We start from the raw sequence: 19,050 nt of genomic DNA on the forward strand, positions 1-19,050 counted from the left end.
TCAGCAAATGAGGTCAGGGTGGCAATGGAGGGAACTTTTTTTTGAGACTGACGCGCCTTTTTTCACCAGGGGCGCCTCCAAAGGGTTCTGTAAGGTGACCAGAAAGAGGAGCGGGTGGGGTGGCCAGTCATTGTCGATGAGCTATTGAAAAGCTTCTCAATTTTATTAACTCAGTTCACCAAATGAAACACATTCTGTGGGTTAATTACACACAAACGGGCGTTTTAAAGCCTTTATTTGTGGCAATTATGATGATTTTCTGCATATAGCTCATGAAAATGCAACATTTAAGAGTGGAATAGTATATCAGAGCACTAAAAGATGCATTTTCAAATACATAAACGGGGTCTTGAAAAAAAATCATTCATCATTCAGGAGATTTAAAATGTTAGTATATCATTAACATAAACTTAAAATGCTGTTACTCTCCTGAATCCTGACCTAAAATAACGACCCTTACTGTCATGCAACCCACCTCCAAAATTAGTTTACTGTATGTATATTTTAGTTGTCACATAAGATATTTTTTCTTTAAGGACATTTTTATTCCTCGAATTGTGGTACTCTTTGTCATCAATATGATACCCAAACATAAAATATTACAATAAATGGTGATGTTAATTGTTACTACAGTTTACATATAGGCTCACAGTCATAATCAATAAAATGAAATATGGGTTTCAATTAGGCTCATTTGTGAGATTAAAAGTACCTTTTAAAAAGAACAACCTTTAAGCAAGTCTTTAACATGCTTTTCATTGAGTATATATTTCTGTATTATATATATATATATATAGTAAACGGTTTGATTTAATAATCTAATCTTAAATGTTGTGTTTTCATTATATGTAAGGAAAAAACTGTTATTTACAGAAATAAGGGTTTTAAAGGTGTCTACCATTAATCTATATAACGTGTTTACATTTAGTTGATTGGGTTACTGAAAATAATTGACTTTTTGATAATATTCTAATTTATTGAATACAATAAATTAGAATATTGCTCACAATTTAAAATACTCACTGACACATTAACTAATGCGTTCACTATTTGGTCTGGCTTTTTGGGGTTCCGTACTTCAGAATCTCCTTGCTGAGCTTACAGAAAATTCTGGAGGAAACCAAATTATTAGAAAGTGCTGTTTTCCTTTTTAAGATCAAGTTTCTTCTTTCATAACTTTATTCTTTTGATTCCTTTATCATGCAGTTCATAGCTTCATGTTTCCAGTTATCTTCAACAATAAACTCCAAAATACAAGGCCAGGGTCTAAGTTTCATCACAAAGCAACAGTGGAGTGCATTTTTTTTTTAAACAGCAATGAGCAGCAGGAAGTTGATGGCCTGTAACCGCAGTAACTGGCAATCACGAACAGCAGGTCGTTTTTCACTTCAAGCCACCCAACCAGTTTGTGAATTAACTAATGTGAAAGTGTCCAAATGTCCTTGGTGCTTAAAAGGAAACATGACCCGTCCTTCTGCTCTTCAACCGCACGCTGACATGTTTCTCTCGTGCTTTGAGGCGAGCTGTGGAGAATCCTAACGTGTACGGTAGCTGGGGGCAATCTGGACCTTAAAGGGATGGTGTCTTGACCCCCGTAAGGCGTGCTTACGTTAGACTTAACGATGGAAGCCAGTTTCCAGTAAACGCTGACTCCCTCGGTCCTGTCTTCCTAGTATATCAAGCAAGATTCAGCAGATCCATCCCAGTCTCTAGTGGCAGCCAGTGGAAGTGTGTAATTCATCCCACACCTTCTAGTCCCTCAGTGACTTTAAGATTTAAAACAGGAGCAGAAAAAAAAAAAACGATTCTCCCCAAAACTAATCACCTTGGATGTGGGCATTCAGAGCCCCCCTGCTGCTGGAGGGATGGAGGGATGAGCCTGGAAAGGACGGGAGGAAGAGAAGTATGTCCATCTGAATGAGGGACCTTGTGAAGATTAGACCCTCGATGGCTCCTCACAGAGCTGTAACTGTCAGGGTCTAAATCTGTCTGGACTAATGGCGATGTGAAGGTCAGGCCTGAGAGAACAATGTTGCAAGATTAATAAAGCAATGGCGTTGGGGGGAAAACTCATCAAATCTGCCTTACATTTTGCTGCCATCTACTGGTTTTAATGCTCTGTTCTTCACCTATTTCAAACATTGCAGCCATGGCCAAAGGTTTAGAGACTGAGAAATGTTTACTACTATTGTTTCTATATGGTATATACCGAGGTTCAACGATAAACATCTCACAAGTTTTTAAAAGGTTTTATTGAGAAAATATTGACTTTGTGTGCAAAGGATCAAAAGGATAAGATTATAGGATCTTTGGAGTTTGCTGGCCTCAGACCAAAAATGACAATATTCTGATCCAAGCCTTCAGTCATTGCAAAGTTTTTTTGGCAAAATTGCAAGTGAGTCGAATCCCTCGGACAAAGAGGCCACCATGCACACTCGTGTTCTCAGGCTACTTTATCTCTGGGTATTGTTCACCATTTCCTCTCCAGAGTGTCCTTTTTTCCCCAGATGACCCTACAGTCACATTTGGGACCCTCTACTGCATTGCTCTACAGTCTATTCCTGGTACTCAGTCAGTCTGTCTTCGTATTTTTTGGAAAGGCACAGAAAAATGTATTGTTTGCTACAAATCCAGAGATTCGAAACTGAAAAATCCAAATCTTTTTCTGATCAGTGAAAGCACCACAAACAGTTGCTCCCAGGTGGCGTTGACAACACTCCTCGGTGTGGATGCTGCGACTGAATACAGAGGACACAAAGTCAGCTATGTATTTACAGTAACAGTGAGGTCTGAGGAAAAAAATAAACGATGAAATGCAGCGATATAACAATAATCTAGGGGTGTCACTTCAACGAGAATGAAACATAATACAGATATCACTTTTTTCTAGGGTTATGGCTCAATTTGATATTTCTGTGACATCAAAATAACATTAATAATCAGATAATTCATATGTTGACAAATGCTTTTTAGCACCCACAATATTCAGTGTCCAAGAATTTATAGTACTGTGAATCTAATTTATTTATCTATTTTAACCTAAATACAAGAAACTTGCTTCACTTGTGCATGGGGCCAAGAGTAATTCACATTTAAAAAGGGCTCTAAGAAGGAAAACAAAATTCCTACCAATATAAAAAAAAAGATTAACTCATTTTTTTGCAACCTAAAACATGTTATTCCTATCTTAAATTAATGCATAAATCATTTCACCGCTTTATTTCTACGGTACTTTGACAGCAACATAAGGGATACAGAAAAATGTTAGAGAGAGAACAAGAATTGAACAATAAAACAGCTATAGGTTCCCACACAGGACTTCTGGCCACGGGGGCCCAATAGGGGCCAACTGCATTCGGCTTCTCTAATTCAATCTGAATAACGGAGGGACACCAGCTGACCTCTCACTACACATTCCTCATGAGTTCACAGAAACATAAGCAGGTCGTTCTGAGGCCGGGCTAAAAACAAAGCAAATGAAGTGTCTGTGATTAAATTCATTTTCATTAACATTCATTGGCTGTGCATTTCAATCCGTTTCATCTGATCCCTCTTCCCGGCACAGACTCGTCGCAGATTACCTCCATAAAATCGGATAACAGTGAAGTTTGTGAAAAAACAAGATTTCTATCCGTTACAAAACTTTTGATTTAAACAGTCATGTCAGGTCAGACCCTCATTTGGCTTAACGAGGAACTAGTATTTGGCTGATGCCGCACAAACACATTCAGAGCTCATTAAGAAGGTGTATATATATTTTTAAATGCAGCAAGATGGTAAATTGGTATGTTTTTAAATTGCTTTGCATCTATTTAACTGATACAAAACAAAGAAACTGCTTGGCGGTGTAATCAGCAAGCAGCTCCACTATAATTCGAAAAAACGATTACGCCTGGAATCTGATGCCGTCATGTTTTTGCTACAAACCACCATCGTTCAGTTAGAAGTTTAGTCGCTTTGCAAAGCAATCTCTGTCCTTTCTAATGCAACACATGGCAAGTTTATTTATATAGCACTTTTCAGTAACCAGACAATTCAATGTGCTATGCATGATAGGGCTGGATGATATGGAAAAAAAAACATATCAGTAAAATAGAAATCATACGGATTGATATTGATAATTATTAAAAGTTCAAAACATATTTTTAGTTCAGCCCTGGCCTTTCTATGCTGTTGCTTAAAGTCATAGTTGGTAATCATGTTCTGAAACAATTTAGTTATTTTAGGTGAAATGGTCCTTCCATCCTGACAGTAGTCGACACATAATGTATTAAGAAAAAAGAGGTTAAAAAATTATCTCTGTGAGAGCTGCAGGCCTGTAAAAACTCTGACCAATCCTGTCATTCTGTCCGAATGAAAAGAACCAATCAGGTGCCTTCACGTCTCCTCCTGCCCTCACACCCATTTGTCCCTCAACCTCCGGGGGTAATACCTTATTTATAGTTTGTCCCACATGCCGATCATTCTGAAGGACTTACGTAACGCCAATGTGCGTGCACGTATGCACACTTATAGCGTTTATGTATGTGGTTAGCTCTGGTGTTAGCCATTTAATGTAGCTTGGCTGTGCTTACCGTATACTTTGAGAATGGCTGAGAGTCGCAAGGACCAAACTGTCTTACCAGTTTATGAGAAGAAGAGAGAAGGCTTCAGTAGAAAGAAATAAGACCAGAGTAAATTGGGGAGATGTTTTCACGTGATCCCCCTGAGGAGCGGAAAGAGCATGTGCAGTTTCTTACTTGCACTTCCAGAAAAAAGGCGACTCCACCTTTAATTACCTATTTTTAGATAAAAACCACACAAGTGATAAATTCAAAACTAACCCATTTAATCAATCAACTTTTTATCAAGACTGCAAGTTGTTTAAAAAGAAAAAGGAACACGTGCGCTCTGAACTCTTTGAAAGGGGCGGAGCTTGGTGACAGCTTGTTCCTCAGTCTGCGTTTGTGATTGGTTCTGAGGACGTAAGGACTGTAATATTACTCTACATGATAGGCTGTAATGCAAAAGGAAGGAAAATCTATTTTGCATCACAAACATAAAAACAAGCATAAAACAACAAGGAATAGATAAAGGTTTCTGCACCTTATTATTCAGGGAAGACAATAAGTAGTTCCTCTCAGTAGACAAATCAGGACTGAAGCAGAGCTGTCAGGCATGTGCCAACTGCTGCAAGACAAGGTCTGGAGTCTGAGCTGATGCTAAGATAACCATCAGGGCTTCAAAGGAAAATACATCACTTCAATGCCAGCATACAAAAATACACGAATGTCCACTCATCTCTATTCCTTTCATACTTTGCTTCCAAAGGGACAGACTATCTTGTAACCTTTCTCAAAGTTTTTCAGTTGGACTATGGCTGCTTTTTTTTAAACCCACTTTACTCTTCAACTTGACCATTTTTGTTTGTTAGACAGCTTATCACTGACCTTTGTATCATTCAGCTATAAAAACACTCATATAGTCAAGGGATGAATCAGTGCAGTCTCTATACATAACTGGCAACTTTGAATGGGTTCTCCTGATGTGTGGTACAAAGACACAGATTGCTCTGAAAACTCTTGGTTGAATCTACAAAGATGCCACAGCTTGACAATGATAAAAAAATCACCTCAGCGTGTCTTTAGGCGTATGCTTATCCTAGCTTTAAGTAAATTTCAAGTAAGCAGTAAATAAGTAGAACACTTCTGGGTAAACAGATGGTCAAAATAAGAGCCGTTTGTCGTCATGACAACATAGAGAAACCTATGAGGGTTAAACTTTCCACAAGACCCTTTCTTTGTAACTTATCCATCTACAACCAATCACTCAGGTTAGCTTTTGAACTAGATCTAAAACTGTACCAATTTATCTTTTACATCATTGGGACATAGAATGGATATTTACCAAAAAAAAGAAGAAATTTGGACAATTTTGACCACAGATCACAGATTTGGACATCTTTCTGTCCATCTGCAGAGCACTTTATAGTAGCTTATGTCTTTATATGGCTTGATTCCAGCTTCTGGTGGAAGATTTATGGTGGTCTTCCAGAGTCTCTCTGATCCCATGTGGCTGAGCTGTGCTATGAAATGATTTCTTATGCAGTTCTATTGAGAGCTGAAAGGTCAGCTTCCATTGTGCTGCGGCTACCAGCAAAGTCCTTTGTGCAGAGCTTCCGACAGCCTGAATTATTTCCCACAGTAATGAGCAGAGTCACATCGAGGAAAAAAAAAAAAAAAACATTTCCAAAGTGATTCTCCTACAAAGGTTTGGTATCGTACAACACAACCAGGTTAACTAAACCAACACAACCCAAATTTCATTATAATCAAATAAATATTTCAATGTGCGACTTTATATGATGATCTTGTATATTTTGCTGAAATCAAGTTGATCTTGCCATCACACCATTTCCCTGGATTGTGTTTTCCTACTCGGGTTCGTTTCAAACATTCATAATTATACAGTGTGTTAGTCCAATTTCTTTCTTTACCTGTATTCACATTTTGTAAACTTTTTCAACTTTTTGTGTCACATTACAACCACAAAGTTTTATATTGGGGGTTTAAGGTGATAGACCAACACAAAGTGGTGCATAATTGTGAAGTTTGAATATTTTTTAGTGAGGCTCTGCAGGTCACTCACACGCCTCCAAGCCCCACTACATGTTCTAAACGTCTGCACAGAACATGTTTATGGCAGGATCGCTTCAAAGCTGAAGTCCAGAAAGAGGCCTTTTTAACTTAAAACAAGACTTTATTAACACAAAACATTTTCACAATGAGCATAGGTCCTTATTAAGCATAAAAAGCACACTTATGGTATTTACTCCAACGTGACCTTGTAATCTCCTTAAAATCAGTAACTTTAAAAGAAGTGTGCAAATGTTAACTTAGTCATAAACAAGCAAAGTACAGCAAACTGCCAAAGTGAACAATGTTTACATTCTTTACATTAGTTAAAAAGGTATTCTGATATGAAGTCGTTTTTTTAGAGTGGATTCAGTTTCCTTCTTGCTCGACCCAGGCAACGTACCCTCCTTTCAGGTGTCTTGCCCTGAGAAAAAAGCAAAAAAAAAAAAAAGGATCATCTCTTGTTTCTGCTTTTCTTCCAAGTGATTGACTAGTTTCCAGATTTTGTCGTCTGCCTGTTTTCACCTGTGAAATCCCAGCTGACGGGCAATGGTTAGCGCTTGACCACTCCTGACGCCGCTTCTGCAGTGAAACACTATGTTATCGTCGTCCTTTCCAGGAGCCTTCACCTTGAACTTCTGCTGAAAGCTCTCAGGAGGCAGCTTCAGAGACTCCTCCACAACGTCCACTTGCAGACAGAAAGAAGCGACGCGGAGTTAATCTCCAGGCGAACAGCTCCGGACTAGACCGTACATGTGTTGTGACTTACGTGGGAGGTTGGCTGCTTGAGGAATGTGGCCGTCCTGGTACTCATCCGGGTTCCTCACGTCAAAAAGCTGAACGTTCCGGTTTGACAGCATGGCCTTCAACTGCGGGGGGGTCACCACTGATGCGTCTATGGACAAAAAGGATAAAAGGACTTAATAAAAAATGCAAAAAGTGGAGCAAGCAGTGCTGGCTGTTGTCATGTTTGGTCGAGTTAAACTCCATCCTGATGTCCCGCTACTGCGCTTCCAAACAGCATTTTATGTCTACATTAATAACCTTGTGGGCACATTCAAGACCACCAGCTATAAAAGTTTTTCCATCAATCTGTAAGGCCGCCTGCGCTGGTATCCTGAAATGTTAGCAGCGGATCGGGGTCGTTCGCTTAGCACACCCCACAGATGCTCGATTTAAATGAGATCTGGAGAACCTGGAGACTGAGTCAGAACCTCAAACTTTGTCTTGTTTTGTGGCAGGAAGCATTTTTCTATTGAAAGAGAACACCAGAGAAGAAGGGTGTTCATAGTCTTCAACACCGTTTAGGTAAGTGGTCATTCCTTAATCTGACATCCATATGGATGGCAGAACCCGAGGTTCAGCAGAACATGGCCTACATCCTCACAATGGCTCTGTGGGCTTGCCTTAACGCATCGCGGAGCCTCGTCTTTCTCAGGTAAGCGATCCACACGTGACCAGGGCACTTTGTGATGTAAAAGACGACACCAGACCAGTAACATCTCACAACAGCCCACTTACTCACATCTAAAATGTTCCGGTGGGGCCCACTATATCCTACTCACAAACCGGTGACATAAAGAAGAAATAATCAATGCTGTCAGCCTTTTAAGGGTCTTTGCATAGTCAAACTCTAAATTATATGTTCAAGATGTTTAAAGCTTACTCGCCAACTTGGGGCCACAGGTCAGCTAATCAGAGACTATTCTCTAATCCTTCTATTGTGTGAAATGAGTTGTCTCCATCTAAAAACCAGTGTTTCGCCGATGATGGTGAAAACTATATAAATAAAAAACGCAGTTGAAGTCTTTTGTTATTCAGACAAGCTTTTGTTTTGTTATGATATACCTTTATTCTGGATTTTGTTTTTCACCTTCATGGTCATTGTTTTCTTTCCATTTGTGCTTATTGTATCTATTTAAAAAATGTGTAGAACTGTATAAATAAAGTTTGCTCATTTCTAGAAGGGATCTATGACTATATTAGAATAATGTAATTTAATTATTTTAGGACACTCTAAAAGTGGTACTTAACTAACTGGAGTTTTCAGCAGATATATAATTTCAGAAAATGCTCTTTAATGTTGTCCTAAAATATGCACAGAAATGCATTTTCTAAACTTTTTCCATGAATGTCATTATAAACCAAATTCTCAGCATAGATTAAAATGTATTGTCTGAGGTTTTGACTCCTTAAAAATAGCAGTTTAGAAAATAAAATGTCAATTTAAAAACACTACGAGTCGATAGTTCCACCCGCCTTATCCAATAAAACCAAAATAGATTTTTCCTTGCTAAAAACAAAACAAAATCAGATTTCATTCTTAATCCCAAAGAATGTAAAAAGCTAAATCTTGGTATATTAGAAGATATGCTGACATACCCGAAAATACGAACATGTAATGGTGTACAAGATGTTAACACAAACGGATGAAACCTGAGATAAAGATAGAAATCTAGATGAAACAAAAATGCACTTTGAATGGGAGTCACCCACATGAAAAAATGCTGAAGGTTAAGACTAGCTGTGTTTAGTTCAAGCAGCATCTGAAATACAAAAAGCATAACACATAAGGTGGAAATTATATTAGGGATTAGGTTTAGGGTCAAGGTTAGTCCATAGAAAGGGTTGAAAATGAATGAAAGGTCCTCGGTAGGTATGTAAAACACGTATGTTAATCTCTGTGTGTTCAAAATAGATGGTCTGGTGTACAGATTAACTTGAAAGCACCACGGGTTCAGTTGAGAAGCATTCAAACACATAATTTATCCTTTTTACTGTAACTCATCACCGTGAGCTGCGGTACAGTGAGCAGTATCTGGGTGACTGTTTCCCCAAGTTCAACAAAAAAAGTCAGAATGCTAACATGACTCACGAACGATTAAGCGATTCTACGTGTCTCAAAAACAACTAAAGAGTCATAAAACGAGCTGCCAGCGCTAAAAGTAGCTAGTGTGCGTTACATGTTAATGTAACACTAAGGCATGGAGGCCTTGTACAGCTGCGTGTAGAGGTGACTCCAGGAGGACACAGTCGAGTGAAGCCAAAGAACATGTCTCCCTTTTTAAATTACCGTCGTCTGTTCCTTCGCATGTTGGACTGCAGGTCGTGTAAGTCCGGAGAAACGAAGCTACGGTCGGGTAAGACCGTCGGTTGACTTCGGTAACCGCCTGGCAGAAACCTCGCGACAACAGGAGGGAGAGCATCATGAGGACGAGGACAGGAACACCGGACAAACTGCTGTGTAACGCGATCATCGCTACTAAAATATGGGTCTGCTGAACGAAGGGTTAATGTAATGTAAACAGGTTCTTCTTCTTTCGCAATATATCGTCTCCTCGCTTCTTCGCTGTTTAGCCACGACTGAATTGCAACACTGCCCCCTCTGGTCAACTAGCGCAGGGGTCTGCAACCTGCGGTTGATAACGAATAACAATAATAAACTTTTTTTTTTTTTAATCTACGATGTAGATATAACAATAATGCAGTTTGTAGCAGTCTCCGCCTTTTCCATGGAATAATTGCACAGAATGACACTAAAAGCACAAGTTTTTTAAATATTTTCCCCCCCACTTTCACTTGGTTGGACACTAGGTGTTTTTTTATATAATTTTCCACAAACACCTACATCTCACTGCAGAAAATGCCTCTATCCTCATTTTGCAAATATTTTATTTCTTTATTTTAAAAGCAAGAAACAAGAGAAAAATGTGGTTCCTTTGAAAATGACAGTAAATTTTCTTTAGATGAACTGAGGGCAGAAAGTGCTCTTTTGGATTGAAAAGAAGTGCAGACACCTTTAGTTCTGCTAAAGCAAAACCCTTTGCCTTCTTAAAACATTTTGTCCTAAAATGTTTACCTCATCAATAACAATAAAATCTATGGGCAATAAGTGTCCAATTTCAGATAATATGCAAGTATCTTGCAAAAGTATTTATATCCCTTGAAATTTCACAAGTTGTCACTGAATAACGACAACCACAGACCTCTCAACCACAGACCTCATTGAACGGGCATTTATGTAATAGGCCGACCCAAAGTTATGAATACTGCAAATAGAAATCTAAACTCCTTACTCTGATACCCTTAAATTAAACCCACTGCAAATAAATCTTTCCAGAATTCAGTTAAATTGGTAAATAGATTACACCTGCCTGTAACTTCTTTTTGCTTCTTTAGAAAATAAATCCAGCTATTCTATGAAAGCCTTAGATGTTTGTGAAATAGTTTTTCTGAACAAACAGCATTTTTGAACATCTGACAGGTGGCTGTTCATCATTTGAAAATGAAAGCAGTTTGGCACAACAGCGAATCTACCAACAAATGGCCACCCATCCCACCCAAATAGAGACCAGGCAGCCGCGAGGTCCGTGCTAACTCTGGTTTCTGCAGAGATCCAGAACTCAAGGGTAGCAATCTGTTGATAGGACCGGTATTAATTATGAACTCCACTAGATCTGGTCTCTGCGGAAGAGTGGCAAGAAGACAGGATGCTTTTCTTCATTAGGAACAAGGAAGCTAGATGGAGATAAAAGCAGGACAATCTTGGAAATGTTGTCAGAGGTGGTAAATCTGTTGAGGAACTGAGGTAAAGGCTCACCTTTTAAGCTGGATGACCTTAAACATCCAACCAGTGGTTTAGATTAGAGTGAACATCCCTAACAGAAAAACAACAGATGATGAGACGAGCCTGAAAATCGATGCGACCGCTGTTTGAATTGCCTGAATGTTTGCAAGTGCGGTCAGTAATGGTTAAAGCGTCCGCCGGGAGAGGTCTGCAGGACAACCTGCTCTATTCAGGGTTTAAATTGCATTGGAGACACATTTGTTGAAACAGAAATCTGCAGGGACTGGTCTGATTATGCTGAGCAAAGTTCACATGAAATACAAGCAAATTGCTTTTAGTAGTAATCAGTTCCTCTTCAAACGAGGAACTGATTCAAAGGATTCCATCAATTTCCTGTTTTTTCTATTTATGTTATTTTATTTTTTTTAACCAAATGTGTAATTTTCACACTTCCCTCAAATTTAAACACTTTATTCTTTTCATCCTTCTTTTTTTATTGCATTGTTTGATGTCATACATTTTGGTGTTTTTCTCTTGTTTTCTTGTTTTTAACCTCTTGTATTTGTTTCAACTTTGCCTCTGTTCTCTTCTTATGTTTTTACTCACAAGTTGTATTTTCTGATTTGATAGTCTTGTACAATTAAACATATATTTATATCATATTTCATAGTTGCAATATTTCTAAAAGAAATCTGCTGTCTCTTCTTATTTTTACCCTTCCAGTGGCTTTATGACCTATTATAAGTTACAACATAGATGAATATGATGATCGTCACTTTTATTCCCTGTCATTTGAAAGCTTCCAATAATCCATCACTAGCCTTTAGTGCCTTTTGTTCCCTTCAGTTAAAGAGTTGGGCATATCAGCTTTACTAAGCCAAAGTGGCATATTTTCCCACCTCAGACTGCAGATTATCCACTTGTGGTGTTTTCATAGCCTCCAGGGATGTCTTCAGCACTCAGCCATGCTGCACACACTCATGCTCTTGTCTTACCAAAATGTGCGCTACATTTGAGCAATGGGGCAGGACATTCTCCCCAAGTTCTCCCCATTCTCCCCTAGTGGAGGAGTTCAAGTATCTTGGGGTCTTGTTCACGAATGAGGGGAGGATGGAGCGGGAGATCGACAGGCGGATTGGTGCAGCGTCTGCTGTGAAGCGGGCGCTGTACCGATCCGTTGTGGTGAAGAGAGAGCTGAGCCAAAAGGCGAAGCTCTCGATTTACCGGTCGATCTACGTTCCTACCCTCATCTATGGTCACGAGCTTTGGGTCGTGACCGAAAGAACGAGATCCCGGATACAAGCGGCTGAAATGAGTTTTCTCCGTAGTGTGTCTGGGCTCTCCCTTAGAGATAGGGTGAGGAGCTCAGTCATCCGGGGAGGACTCAGAGTAGAGCCGCTGCTCCTCCACGTCGAGAGGAGCCAGTTGAGGTGGCTCGGGCATCTGGTCAGGATGCCTCCTGGACGCCTCCCTGGTGAGGTGTTCCGGGCACGTCCCACCGGGAGGAGGCCCAGGGGAAGACCCAGGACACGCTGGAGGGACTATGTCTCCCGGCTGGCCTGGGAACGCCTTGGGATTCCTCCTGAGGAGCTGGCCCAAGTGGCTGGGGAGAGGGACGTCTGGGCCTCCCTACTGAAGCTGCTGCCCCCGCGACCCGACCCCGGATAAGCGGAAGAAGACGGACGGACGGACGGACGGACATTTGAGCAATGGGATGTCCACTCAATATTATTGGCCACTAAGCATATCATTAAATTCGTTTGATTTTCTTCTCTATGAGGGGTTGCAGATATTTTCTCTCTGATAGTCTGGAGTGAAAATGTGCTATCCAACAGGCACACTCCTTAGCTTCCACAATTTTAATGATTTGCATCCGTTCTGATCGTATTTATGCAGAGCTGTCATCAACCACTCGTTATATTTCTTATATCTGATAACGCAATTTACACCACTGCATAATTTTCGACACATGAAGAACTCTCAGTTTTGACAGTACACTTAATATACAGCTGAAACCAGATATATTCCAACGCTATTTAAAAAGGCACCACCGTTTCTTCCCACCCTGTGACATTAAATCAGAATAAGCTTTGCCTGTTTAGGCAAGTCAGGACTATTTGCTAAAAGCCAGAATAATGAGACAGATAATTCTTCTCTCACACATTTTGTATTACTTTCTTAAAATTCTGAAGATTATGTGCCATTTCTTAATATTTGGTGGAATTGCCTTTTAAAATAAATTACTTTGATCAAACGTTTTGGGTGTACGTCTGCAAACGTACCATTAAAAGCAACGTACATGTCAAACAGTTGGAGGGATAGCAGGAAAAATACTATTCGGTCCTATTTGCACAAACCTAAAAGTGTGCCGTTTGTTAAACGCTAATTTGGATGTTAAGTGGAACTATGCGCTTTAGACTGGGTTTCACATTTGGTTTCCTTAGCCGCATCTGAACAAACAACAAACACATGGAAGCTCCTCTGATTATTTCAAGTATGGTGGAGGATGTGTGATGCTGTGGGCCTGTTCCAAAGGCCTTGGGAACCTTGTTAGAGCATGTGGCATCATGAACGGCTGAAATTCTCAGAGATTTTAAATGAAAACAGCACCAAGGCAGTGTCTCTGCGAAACCCACTGAGAACAGAGTGATAAAATAGTTTTTTGAGCTTAAACAAAGCTCACAACCCATGCGCATAATTTATTCTATCTGCTCGCCGCTTCTCATCTCAGCTCACATCTTCACAGAGAGCTTGATGTAGCTCGTAGTGTAAGTAACCTGGCACATCTTTTTATAAATCCAGCCGCTTTTATAATCTTCCTTTCAGCAGGACAGCCTCTCAGAGGACTTGTTTCGATTCTTTTCATTCTAACAGGCGTTTGCTCTTTGGTTTGCAGACGCTCTCTTGGTTAATCCCTTTTACTTGCTATCGTTACAATCATTAATCTCTTTTGGCGGCTTCCAGTCTTCAAAATTAAAGCAGTCCGGGAACACAGCCCCCCAGTGATCAACCAGCACCGCCGGATGGAAGCATATTGCATGCAGCTCCACGTTTCACCCCTCAGGGGAAGTTATGGCCCATCCAATGGGATAATGGGGAATTTGATGAAGCATCACTTTAAAGGCTAAGCACTGTCTTACTCGATGTTTGTTAAAGCATCCCATCGCTGACCCACGGAGAGCTCCGTCCACACGAGCCGCCGCAACAAAGCTGTAAAGTCAGATATTATTGCAGATTACTATTATTTCTCACACGCAATCATTGCCGGTTGTGCATCATATCACAGTTAGTAGCCAAAGTGCAAGAAAATATATTCCTGTGGAAAAAGTTGGAAGCGTAATGGCTTTTCTGCTGTGCACAACATTCAGCCACAGCTGATAGCAAGGCGCTACGGGCCAGCGTTTAATCGGACACCTCAGGCAGTCACAAAATAAATCTGAGGGCTTTAGAGATAATTTACAAGAACGCTCTACATCAGAGCTGCTAATGTGCAATGAGGGGGCTCTGCAGAGAGGCTCCAAGCTGTTTTAGGGCTGGCTCACAAATGAAAGATATAATAGTTATCAAAGGGAATAACTGAGACCGTGCTTAATCTATTTATTAAAGTCAGCAGTGTGGAGTTTTCTTGGCTCACTTGCTAAACGTGTTTGGGATTCAACACAATAATCACAATCCCGCTGGCATAGACAGATATGGCAAAAGTAAGCAAAAATGTTAGCTCAGTTTGATCTTTTCTTTCCCTCGATGCTCAGGGAGGCTTAGCATAAAGGACTTTGAGGGACTTCCTGTTCACCACTAGCCTGTTTAAAAATCTCAGAGGAGGCTTAGAGTTCATTATCTGTGCAGTGGCCTGACAAAAGCAGAAGGGACTGGAATCGAAAACTTTGTTGTTGCAGCCCTGTCACAGAAAGCTTTCTGTCACCATCTGGGACAGACAATAAAGTTTGTTTTTTCTTTCACCAACAATAAAAAAAAACAAATGATTTAAGAAAAAAGATGCTTTGCGCCATCTGGGACACTACAAATGTGCAGTGGTATCATTCTGTCTCGTTCGTTACTTGGACAGGGAAACAGGGTTCATTGCAGAGCAGCCACAGAAACAGGTGGAGAGGGGGAGCCTGGTGTGGGAGTGTGTGTGCACAGGAACAACTGGAAGCGGCATAGTCACGCCTGAAGTTAGCGGTAAAACCTGAACGCTGACTCAGAATGGGCTGATTGTAAGTTACAACTAATCACTGATTCACCCACAAAGACATGAGCTGGAGGTTTGCTCTATTGACGATCAGCAGGGTCATCCTGGGGAACAGAGAGCAGAGGGACTTTCACCTGAGCTACAGGTAGACTTAAAACCCCTCAGTAGGACAGAAACCAGTAGTTCCACCTGGCTTTGCATCAAGATGTGAAAGCATATCTGCTGCTTGGTTCAGTGAAAAGCAAAGCGTTTCATCCTAAAGTAGCTGCAGCCGCTCCCAATTCGACGTGGAGACAGAATAGAGCGTTGCTCCATAAACGAGGAAAATATGACACATCCACTGGTGTCAGCAGGTAGCAGTAGTACGTGCAAAAGCAAGCCTCCCTTCTCTCTTCCTCCTCCCTTTCTCTTCACGTTCTTCCTCTTTTATGCCTTAAATTCTTAGTAGTTCATTGCTCATATTTCCCACACAACCCTTTTGCAAACATGTTGCATTCTTACAAAACCCTAAAACGGCAAAAACAATTATACTCAGTTCAGATTGTTTTAATTCATGTATTTGTTACAGTCTTGCAGTGTTTGTATTACTAGGAATTTACTACATAGTTTTATTATGAGTTAAACTATGTCAGCTGTTCTATGTATAAAGTTTCTAACAACTGAAATCTTAATACCGAAAGCAGGAAGAAAATGAGGGTCCAAAAATGTCCAAGATGAGGCCCTATGTCATATTTGAACCCCTACAAGTTAAAATCCTTTTCTCTATAGAGTGTTTAATAGTGAAGACTGATGGCTCACATGCTACAGAGAACAGCAGAGTGTAGCTAAATGTTTTATTTATTCATTTTGGCCAACCACATGAAAACAGTTTGTTCATAAGTGGAATGAAGAGCGGGCTGAAAGGATGGCAGCTAAACAGAACAGGTCTTTGACACAAGGAACATATCTACGGAAAAAAAATGTAATTAAACTCTCAACATAATTAGAAAGAAAATAAACATTTGACTAAGATTTAATCAGTTTTTTCTATATATCCCAGAAGGTGTCGTGATCTCATTCAGCGAAATGTTTTATTCCATCGATCATAAACTCTGTTTCTCTTAATCCTTCACTTTAGACACTAACAAAAGAATTGGACCAAAGGAAAATTATTGTAAACCTTTTGTTTTGATTCACAATAATTTACAGCCAATTGAAACCCAGACAAGGGAGACAACTGGTACAACCTGTCCTATATCATTTTAATTTTAATAACTTATAAGCGAGACCGCTGTCTGTTGAAAATTATATTGATTTGGGTTTGGGCCAAGGCCCCCGGTGTTTCTAGACCCTAGAAACACCCCTGTGCACAACCAACAGCTGCCCAGGAAACAGATTCTCCTACAGATTTACCATAAGCCCCCTGGCTCCATCTCTGATGAATGCTTTCCCTGCTCAGCTTGTCAGCTTAGGCACACATTTTGCTTCCTTCCTTCTACTTCACAGCCCAGAGCTACTTTGTGTTGGTCTATGAAATGAAATCCCAAAGAAGTCCCGAAGAATTTGCAGTTGTAATATCACAAAATATGATATAGATTGAACTCAGTAAATGTACAGAAAAGGACACTTCCAACCATCAATATAAAACCTTAAAAGTTGCAGTTCATGCTAGCAATGCTGGGACAAGGGACGGTTTTAATGTTTAAACAAACTGTTTTCCACAGATGTATTACAGTATATTAAATTAGTAGCCCGGCATCATGTTGGAAATCTGCAGATGAACAGCATTGCTTCCTCTCTGATTTAAAGTACTGCTCTGTCGCTCTGGTAGACTCTTCTGCACTTACATTGAGCCCAAATAAATCAGCAAAACAGCCGTTCGGTTTAGCTTCTTTGCAGTTCTTTATTGTCATGACAATAACCGGATTTGTAAAAGCTTTTAGACAATGCATCAAATCTAGGACGGCTGGCCACATTTAGAACAAAAAGGTGCCCTGTTCTGTTTTACACAGATGAATTGTCTTTGGAAGTCTTTCACAGCTGAATTTCTCATGTGTACCAGATTTTTCCACAATTCTGTAGCAGATTTCCTCAATTAGATTTATTTGTGGGGGGCTATTTTCTTCATGCAGTGGGCTTTGATCAGAATCAAAGGCATTAAATGCTCTGTTTTCCAAACAACATGGCAGAAACCCCGTTGATCGTATCAGAAGATTTCATTCTTAAATCTTTATAGATCCTGTCGACAATATGGGAGAAAAAGGTTGATGTTTAAGAGCAGGAATTGTTGGGAATAAAACATAAATTCAAAGATTTGACACTAATATTAAAAACAAGTCAAAAATATTTTTAGGTGTACAGTGTTTTGCTTAATTGTTTCTATTCTTAACTTTCAATATAGTTTGTCACATTACAACTACAATTTTAATTTTCACAGACTTTTCACAGACTTGTTATCAGTGTATCAACCATCCAGAGCACTAAGGTCTTCTGGCTCCAGCCTGCTCTGCATACCCAGAACCAGAACCAAACACGGAGAAGCAGCATTTAGTTCCTATGCTCCAACGATCTGGAACAAACTTCCAGAAAACTGCAAAAGTGCGGAAAGCCTGAGTTCCTTTAAATCAAGATTAAAAACACATTTGTTTAAAATTGCCTTTGACTGTTCAAGTTAAACTGTTTTACCGAAACATTAGTTCAACTTTGTAGCCCAACTGTTTTTAGCGTTTGCTTTTAGTTTCTATTTTTCCATGTTCTATTTTGTTTCTACATCTTATTCCTGTTTGCTTTTATTCTGTTTTTTCCTGTATTTTAACCATATAAAGCACTTTGCATTGTCTCTGTACTGAAATGTGCTATACAAATAAATTTGCCTTGCCTCGTTGCTTTTGCAATTTGCACAGTTGCTACGGTTAATCCGAGAGGTCTTTGTGGACGAAATATCAATCTCTGTGTGTTCATGGTCGGCAAACCGTATTCAATTTTAATCACATAAAAAAGACTAATCTAGGAGTCAGACAAGACTAATGCAGTCAAAACAGATAAAACGCAGAACATTTGTTTTGCTGAGAATTTTAAACAGCAAAACAAGCTGTTTAAAAATTCATATCTATGTTTAACTCTTCTGCAACATTGCTTTGATAAAAACCTTGCACCTGCCTCTCAGGCTCAAAACAAGCAAATCAGGCCTTCAGGTAGGAAGTGCCAGGTAATAGGAGGAGCTTACAGCTTTATATGACACATGTTCAGCCAGCTGACATTATCATGTGGGATATTTGTAAAATTGGCATATATAGGATACCTATGTACCACTTAAAAATACAAAAACTGTTGTTGAATCTGCAAGTCTCAGGACAAGAGTTTGTTTGAAAGGGACGTCCAATCAGAAATATGTGCTCGTTTTTGTGGGATATTCCTCAGTGCTTGAGCAAAGGGCAGCTGGACCTCTTCCCTTGTTTCATGAAGATGTTTTGCCTCTCATCCGAAAGGACTTTTCCATACTGGGGGAAGTTTGGATGTTTTTCCTGTGCATGCGTAGGTTTCCAGATTCCTCTCAAAGTCCAAACACATACAAACTCACGTGCAGTTTATCTGTTTATTTAAGATCATGAAATTAAAAAGTGGTTGTCTCCGGACTGTTTAATTATTTAATTCATATGGATTGATCACAGGGGTTTGAAGGAGTGTGTATTGCACCT

At 39.8% G+C, this 19,050-nt stretch overlaps 1 protein-coding gene across 1 annotated transcript; it reads right to left on the bottom strand.

Annotated features, from left to right (window-relative positions):
- Nucleotides 1–6,717: 6,717 nt before the first annotated feature.
- si:ch211-161h7.8 (thiosulfate:glutathione sulfurtransferase) lies at nucleotides 6,718–9,950 on the bottom strand. The gene is made up of 4 exons (XM_012857409.3): nucleotides 9,688–9,950; nucleotides 7,384–7,509; nucleotides 7,140–7,302; nucleotides 6,718–7,038 (listed from the first exon to the last, which is right to left on the bottom strand). Exons 1-4 carry the CDS (start codon nucleotides 9,869–9,871, stop codon nucleotides 6,984–6,986), a joined length of 528 nt encoding a protein of 175 aa, XP_012712863.2. The 5' UTR covers nucleotides 9,872–9,950; the 3' UTR covers nucleotides 6,718–6,983.
- Between the last annotated feature and the right edge of the window lie 9,100 nt (nucleotides 9,951–19,050).

Source organism: Fundulus heteroclitus, chromosome 21 (assembly GCF_011125445.2).
Source record: "Fundulus heteroclitus isolate FHET01 chromosome 21, MU-UCD_Fhet_4.1, whole genome shotgun sequence".
NCBI classification, from domain to species: domain Eukaryota; kingdom Metazoa; phylum Chordata; class Actinopteri; order Cyprinodontiformes; family Fundulidae; genus Fundulus; species Fundulus heteroclitus.